This window comes from Xenopus tropicalis, chromosome 2, assembly GCF_000004195.4.
Source record: "Xenopus tropicalis strain Nigerian chromosome 2, UCB_Xtro_10.0, whole genome shotgun sequence".
In the NCBI taxonomy this organism is placed as follows: Eukaryota; Metazoa; Chordata; class Amphibia; order Anura; family Pipidae; genus Xenopus; species Xenopus tropicalis.
In genome coordinates this window covers 178,087,463-178,095,859 of record NC_030678.2, presented here as the reverse complement: position 1 = coordinate 178,095,859, position 8,397 = coordinate 178,087,463, and the positions used below count along the sequence as shown (strand labels likewise).

Sequence of the window (8,397 nt, the reverse complement as noted above, 5' to 3'; positions counted from 1 at the left end):
TTTTTTTTTTAAATACAGAATCTGACGCATCCAAAAGGGGCACATTTACTAAGCAATATTGAGCCTTTTGAAATAACTCCGTAATTCATGATGTTGAATTCACAGGTACAGTTAGCAATCAAGTCAATCATTTTCTAGGATATGTAACTTAGAGATTCAGCATCTTATAATATCTTGGGCCTAGTAATTGAGGATGACTGGAGTCTCTGGATCGGTATTGGCCTTGCTGCTGGTCCAGATCCTTCTTTGTAAACCATCTGAAAGCCTAAACTTGAGGGAAATTTGCCTTCAACATATTTTCCTGTATAAAAGGATAGTAGAGTAAGGGAATGTAAGGAAAAGAGTGGAGGGATGAGGAGAAAAGGTGGCTAGCGGTGGTAGATAGGGGTGTAGAGAGGAGAAAAGGTGGCTAGCGGGGGTAGATAGGGGTGTAGAGGTGGTAACAGAACAAAACCAAAACTTCCACCTGGAATTGGATAAACGGTGAGGAAGTAAAATATCGAACACTGGGATTAATAGTCTCTGGAGTGTGGGGTCTGTAGCATTGGATATAGTGCCTAAAGGGGGACTGCATTTTTCAAAGTGAACAGAGTCCAAATTAAGATCTCATTATACGGGAGAAAGTCTAATGGTTGTGGGTTGGCCAGGCCACGGAACTCCCAGATTAGCCAGGTATCCGTGTGTCGTCGGACTTGACTGGGGAGTCGTGCAATTCTGTATTCAAAGTCCCTATTGCTGTTGAGCCTCCGTTGCCAGTTTGAAGCGATGGGTAGTCTCGCGGAGGGTAAGTATATGGCTGGGCAATATTCGAAGATGTTTTGGTAAATTGGGAAAGGGTCGTCCAAGCAAAAGGGTCATTATGCCCCTCTGGAGTCGGGTTGGAATGAGTGTTTATATTATGGAAACAATATTGTCCCAAAATGGTTGAATTACAGGACAGTCCCAGAATATATGAAACTTGTTGTTGCCCCAGTGTGATAGAAGGGTGGATTGAGACTTGGGATGGAACTCTGATTATTGAGATGGTGTTTAAGGGGTGAGGAGATGTCAGTCTGTGTTTGAATTTCAATTTGTTCCATGTGTGTAAAGTGAGGAGTGGAGCAGTGTTGGGGGCAACATTAAAGCTTTATTAGTGGAGCAGATTATTGAGTTTGGGTATTTGTCAGTAGAACATTTTCTACTCTGGGCCCATTTGGTTCCACCCTTTTTCAAGGGAAACTTAATCCCATCCTTGTTTTCTACTTCACCCAGTTTCAAGGGAAACTTAATCCCATCATTGTTTTCTGCTTCACCCAGTTTCAAGGGAAACTTAATCCCATCATTGTTTTCTGCTTCACCCAGTTTCAAGGGAAACTTAATCCCATCATTGTTTTCTGCTTCACCCAGTTTCAAGGGAAACTTAATCCCATCATTGTTTTCTGCTTCACCCAGTTTCAAGGGAAACTTAATCCCATCATTGTTTTCTGCTTCACCCAGTTTCAAGGGAAACTTAATCCCATCCTTGTTTTCTGCTTCACCCAGTTTCAAGGGAAACTTAATCCCATCCTTGTTTTCTGCTTCACCCAGTTTCAAGGGAAACTTAATCCCATCCTTGTTTTCTGCTTCACCCAGTTTCAAGGGAAACTTAATCCCATCCTTGTTTTCTGCTTCACCCAGTTTCAAGGGAAACTTAATCCCATCCTTGTTTTCTGCTTCACCCAGTTTCAAGGGAAACTTAATCCCATCCTTGTTTTCTGCTTCACCCAGTTTCAAGGGAAACTTAATCCCATCCTTGTTTTCTGCTTCACCCAGTTTCAAGGGAAACTTAATCCCATCCTTGTTTTCCAAGAATGAGCGCCAATGCCCCTAAAATGGCTGCTGGAGCACTTCCTGTTTGGGGGGAAAAATAGAGGATTCATGGAAATGAACGTCCGTTTATACTCAAATTTTTCAAGTTTTAACAATTTTCAGCTCGAAAAATTTGGGGATTTTCGATTGTAAACTCGAAATTTCAGTACGAACGATTCCAGCATTATTGTGCCATTTTATAAATACAGCAATGATTGTGTTTAATTCGAATTTATAGCATGTTGAGTTTATACGAAGAAAAAAAACAAATTTTAGTTAATCAGCCCCTTACTGTGATGTGCAAATGTCTGTCTTTGCCCACTGTGCCTCTTATAATCCCAGTGTAACTGCTCAGCACTGTCTGGTGCATTTTTTTGTTTGTTTTTTCCATTATGGGGGAAGAAACAGAAGGAGTAACGAGTTCTGATTGGCTGATAGTAGGTGCAGGCGATGGCGCATAATGGTACCAACCAGCATCCATACATACACCATTTGGCTCCCTGCACTCCTATAAAGCGCATCAAAGGCACCACTGTACTCCCTGCCATGAGTATGACCCCCCCTGCACTCCGTAGCCAATGACTGTGGCAGTTTTGCTTAAAGTGATACACTAAACACTACTCTTCAAGTTCCCTATGGGACCTGCCGATGGTTTGTCGCTGATAGGGCTGCTCTTGTGTGTAATTGTTACTTGCCCAAACCTTTATCGTTTTACCGGCTCGGCTGTCTCTTCTCGTTGTTCCTGTGCCGTGTCGCTTCCCTGCCGCAGTGTAACCGCAGCCCAAGGACCTCCAACTGTTGTTGCCCCTCATAAGAGCCCAGAGGCACAAGTTTAACAGCGGCTTAATGAGCGCAGTTGTTCGCCCCTTTGTTTCTACCCTGGTGCCCACCATTAACTCTGTTACTAAGCTGGCGTCCAAGCTCTCTGGCTTTCTGGTTCTTATAGGGACGTCACCTAGTGATGGCGGTGCCAGGGTGCAGGTATACAGGTCAGGGGGCAGGGAAACATAGGTGAATGGGGCAAGTAGGCAAGGCAGTCACTTCACTAAGGGACATTTGAACTGCCATACACCTTCCCCCTAGGTGGTGCTTTGCTGATCCCAGCCCAAAATGGCTGCCAGTCCTGCTGAAGGGGGAATTCATCTTAGTCTTAGTCACACTTATGTACAGGCCACTGTGCAGGGCAACATGTCTTTAACCCTCATGGCTGTACCATAGAATTACAGCAAGTGCTCCCCCCCAGCCCAATTGCCCTTACACGCCCAGGCTGTGCCCTCTGCCAGCATCTAGAATTATTTGTACACACAAGTCTGTGCCAAGGGTGTGTATTCTGTGCCGCGTGCCTGGAATAATTTAGTGACACACAGATCTCGGGAGTTTTTTCATTTGTTTTTAAGGACAAGTAACCCCGACGCCAGTTCATAGTAAGGGGGGGAGGCTCAGAGGTCTTTTAAAAGGGGATAGAAGTTGCCAAAAAACATAAGTATCGACTGACATTTTAATGCTTTTTTTGGACAATAAAAACCAATTGTAAAGCCTTTGCTTCAACCCAGTGCACCGTTATCTTCAAGGGGAAGTCAATCCTAATCCACTTACAGTTGTTTTATTGGGCCAATTAAGGCCGGCGTTACTGAAGTGAAAGTATGATCCAGTCACAATGGTACCAGGCAAGTCCAGTTGCCTCCGACTGATCCCTATGAGATACTGTCATTATTGTGTTTATACACACAGTCCCACTGAGAGTCCAGTAGATGAAACCCAAGAGCTAGAGTAACATGACAAAGTTTAGATGGTAAGTTTTCACACAACCATTGGTTATTGATGCTCAAAATGGAGAAGAAAGAAAAGCTGAAAAAACTACTTTGCGCCTCTATTGGGCTTAAAATTGGTTTAATGGACATTCTATAAGTTTCCCAAAAATCTTCATATTAACATTACGTCAAAAACCACATTTTTCATCCAGATTGGACCTTGAGATAAAATGATCAACCCTCCCATGTACCCCACTACAATTAATAATAGTAGCAATTAATAATAGCTCACACCATGAGTATTGCCAGAGGTCTCACCAGAAGATGAATCCTTCCCATCCCTGGGGTTCAGTCCCATCGTTTATAAGGAATGTGTGACTGTTAAACAGAAGAAAACAAAGTATAAAATGTAAAGCTTTAGAATCTTCTGGCAAGTGATCATGACCATGAAGCTAAGAACCTTCTATAGAACATTACTATATAATATCCAGGGAATCACTTATCCTCCTATTGCTATTAATCCATATCTATGTCCCAGTTCCCAGTATCTTTCCCATTGCAAAGAGAACTATAAAACTCCTGTTTAAGCAAGTATACAGCCCCAAGAAGCGAGTGGTTACACGCCCAAGGATGGAAGAGAAGAACAGATGGAGACACTGGAAGGAAGGGAACAAGTACCTAAGTAAACTTACTGGCAGCTCATATCTCCAGGCTTCTGATTATTTCTTCTGCTGTTGGTCGAGTGAGTCTTGTTTCTGCTCTTCTCAGATATGGACTTAGAGCCTCACAGGCAGAGAGACTTTCCCTCAGCTTCTCCCTAGGGATCCTCAGGGGCTCATTCTCAGGCAGGTGGAAAACAAATATCAGATGGTTCCAAACGCAGTAAGTGCCTCTATTTTGGGCACATTGTCCATGATCACAATCAGGGCAACTCACGGGACAATCTCGCTTACGGCACTGTTTTTCAGAGATTCTCATTTTTAAGATGTCGGCTGTAGACTCAGGTCTCCAATACAACTTTCCATCTTCTTGGGAGCGGAAGACAAAAGGTAAGGGGTTGGCATTTCTCCCAACAATGGGCACAGAGGGCAGGTCACTAAATTCAGTAGTCATAGGGCTGTGCACTAATACAATATGAGCAATCTCCTCTTCGTACATGGCAGTGCCCAGCACCCTGAACTCCGGCTCGGCACCCTGGCAGTGCTGCTCCTTATACTCCGACATGAAATCTGATAGGGACAATGAGAACTTGAAGTTTCCATAACGAGAAGCATCAGCATTAAATGCAGGAGAGTTGGCAAACTGGCGGTTAAAGACACCTTCAAATTCTTCGGCATTGTGTGGTGGGACCATTGCCTGAAGAGCTTGGAAAGCCTCCTGACGTAACTCCTCTATCTGATCCTTGAGGATCTCCACGCTCCAGTATAACAATTTGGCATTGGGGTGGCTCCATGGCAATCTAGATTGGTCTCCGGCACAGAAATATCCCAACTGCACAATTTGCCTCGTGGGAATTTCAGTAGTGACGTGCTGCAGCCTCGTGACTGGGAAGGTTATTCCCAACTGCAGGAATTGGTCCGGAATTGTTCTTTCAATGTAACCAACGGTCTTCTTCCCTGCTTCACTTAAACCTTCTAGCTGATTCTTCAGGCACCTATAGACATCTTCAACTGACAGATAACTGTTGCCCACAAAGATGCCGACTAATCTATTTACACCACGCAGTTCCCTTACTATATCTACAGGCTGAGCGGCCGCCATGGCTCCTATGTTGGTGCCCGGTACAGACGTGACTGAGCAGTGACCAATGCTGCCAATATATATTGACGAGGATCCATGCCATACCCAGATGCCAGAGCTGGTTGGTAAGAAGTGAAACTAAGAACATGAATGACAACATTCCTATGTACGTGCATATCACTTGGAGACGCAGCGATGGACAATATGTGGAAACGCACAAACAGAAAGGACAAACGTTGCAATAAATAATATACAGAGATTAGGCGCCACGGAGTAAGGAGAAGCACAGGAAGGTTTGGGCAGGACTGTAAGCTCTAGTTATAGGAAATGCCTTTCTTATTGGCTCTCGAACAATGGAAATCTACCCCTCCCTTGCATATAGACGTCTGTGTTTCCTTATAACAAATAGGGGCTGTGTAGTGGGGGGCTGGGGCAGCCCCCACATTCTGACTCAGTGGTAAAAAAAATCTCAGGGCAGAAGGTCCCTAAGAAAATATTTATTTTAGGAATGGACCGAATCCAGGATTTGGTTTGGGATTTAGACTTTTTCAGCAGGATTCGGGCAAATCCACACTTCTGGCTGAAATCACTTTTTTGACACGTAAACTGTTGAAAAACTGTTAGGTATTCGGCCAAATCTGTCACGAAGGATTCAGGGTTCGGCGGAATCTGAAAAAAGTGGATTCAGTGCAACCCTAATTCCCTGGGTCTGGCTGAAGAGTGGGCATTTGTTACATCACGGGATGAGCCTGAGGTGCTTTTACATTCCAGTGGCCAATCCTTACTCACAGGACCAACCTCCGTGACTAAGACCGGGGCTACCTACCTCCAAGTCTTACTCTTCTGTTTCTTTGATGGGGTTACCAAAGACCGTCACAGCTAAACATCTCCCCCACAATTTATACACTTTGTCAGTGGTTAAGAGTAAGGGCCCATGGAGAGGTTCGGTCAACAGCAATAAATTTCTTCTATTGTTAGCGACTAACCTCTTTCTACCAGTAACAGTAGGAGTTGCTGGTGGAAATCTCTTCTCATCGCTTCATTTTCTGAAGTGGCATGAAGTTGCCTGCAGGAGGAGACTTTTGCTTTCCTGCCGACAATGGATTTCTAACCATCCCGAAACCATCTAACCATCCCTAGAATATAGAAGGCAGTGTTTCCTTATAAGAAATAGGGGCTGTGTAGTGGGGGGCTACGGCAGCACCCACATTCTGATTCAATTAGGATTCAGTTCAGTATTTGGCCGAATCTGTCACGAAGGATTCAGGGTTCGGCCGAATCCGAATAAAGTAGATTATGTGCAACCCTAATTCCTTTGGGTCTGGCTGAAGAATGGGCATTTGTTACATTATGGGAGGTGCTTTTACATTCCAGTGGCCAATCCTTACTCACAGGACCAACCTCCGTGACTAAGACCGGGGCAACCTACCTTCAAGTCTTGCTCTTCAGTTTCTTTAATGGGGTTACCAAAGACCGTCACAGCTAAACATCTCCCCCACAATTTATACACTTGGTCAGTGGTTAAGAGTAAGGACCCACGGAGAGGTTCGGTCAACCGCAATAAATTTCTGCTATTGTTAGCGACTAACCCCTTTCTACCAGCAACAGTAGGAGTCGCTGGTGGAAATCCCTTCTCATCGCTTCATTTTCTGAAGTGGCATGAAGTTGCCTGTAGACTATTAGGTGACTATTGTTGGTGACTAACCCCTTTCTACCAGCAACAGTAGGAGTCACCGGTGGAAATCCCTTCTCATCGCTTCATTTTCTGAAGTGGCATGAAGTTGCCTGTAGACTATTAGGTGACTATTGTGGGTAACTAACCACTTTCCACCAGGAACAGTAGGAGTCGCCGGTGGAAATCCCTTCTCATTGCTTCATTTTCTGAAGTGGCATGAAGTTGCCTGCAGGGGGAGACTTTGTTCAACTGGATTCCTAAAGCGATGTGAAGGGCTTTCCACCAGTGACTCCTATTGTTGCGGGTGACTGAACCACTCTGTGGGTCGTTACCCATAGAAAGTTCAGTCTGTTGGATGTATTGAGTCTCAGACACACTAGTGGAGCTGTGCTATGTTCTCCTAATACTTCTGCCCCAGGGAAACAACCTCCTGCCAGTGGGTTCCTACTCAAAATCGTTGAGTGTAAAGGCCGTGGCAGACGAGGAGATTTACTGCGGGTGCAAAATCCCCCCAAAATATCATCCCATTCTCTAATGTTTCACCACAAGTAAATCCCATTCCTCGCCCCAAGGCTCCTGCCCTAGGCACTGGAATAATCCAGATGAGGTTTTTCAACCTTCTGCTTGAGCCCCAAACATTCCCACCGCTATCGGCCAATCGGCTCACCGACATGTTGTTGTGCCCATGTTCCCTACTTTTTGTCATACACCCAATCAGGCGCCTTTCAATACCCCCAATGCCTTTGTTCAAGTCCTACATTCTGAAGAGTGTGAGCTCTTGGGAACAGGGTCTTCTTTCTGCTTTGCTTTCTTTATTCCAGAACATATTGGTGATTGGTTGATATAGAAATAAAAGAAATCCCACAGCTTCGGGAACAGGATAAAGCAAAACCTCCTTTGCAGAGACTGTATATGGGCCTCAAATACTCCTGTTCTTAGTACAGATCTAACTTACACGGCTCCTTGGGGCTCATTTATGTGAAGTTGCTGAACATTAATGGGAACAGACGAGCCTGATGTAGATAATCTGCCCCGGGAATGGATGGGTGCAGCCCCCACAGGCTTTATTTTGAGCTTCATTGCTGTGTAGAGGATTTAATGTATGAAAGCAGGAGGGGCCCCTCTCTAGCACTGAGCCCCCGGGCTGAACCAGCAGCCCCGACATATACACACGAGACGTCTCCGCCGTTTGCGAGCCCCATGGCTCCAGATGGGGTTGGATCTGCAGGACACAAGTCCCGGCCATATGGCAGCACTCACACACACAATTCAGTCATTTACTGCAACATGGCAGCACCAAAAGAGTCATTAACAAACACAGCCACCTACTGAGCAAAGTCGTAAATGACCCTTACAATTTACAGCGTTTAGATTTGCTGTCGGTAGGTAGGTAGGGTAGGTAGG

The 8,397-nt window shown here is 45.0% G+C and overlaps 1 protein-coding gene across 1 annotated transcript; it reads right to left on the bottom strand.

The window, feature by feature from the left end:
* Positions 1-3,700: 3,700 nt before the first annotated feature.
* Positions 3,701-5,560, bottom strand: LOC101733852. The gene is made up of 2 exons (XM_004919426.4): positions 4,271-5,560; positions 3,701-3,956 (listed from the first exon to the last, which is right to left on the bottom strand). Exon 1 carries the CDS (start codon positions 5,337-5,339, stop codon positions 4,278-4,280), a length of 1,062 nt encoding a protein of 353 aa, XP_004919483.2. The 5' UTR covers positions 5,340-5,560; the 3' UTR covers positions 3,701-3,956; positions 4,271-4,277.
* Positions 5,561-8,397: the final 2,837 nt, after the last annotated feature.

Bases quoted from the DNA above. Each gene is read 5' to 3' on its own strand.
- LOC101733852 (XM_004919426.4), bottom strand. From the start codon at position 5,339: ATGGCGGCCGCTCAGCCTGTAGATATAGTAAGGGAACTGCGTGGTGTA.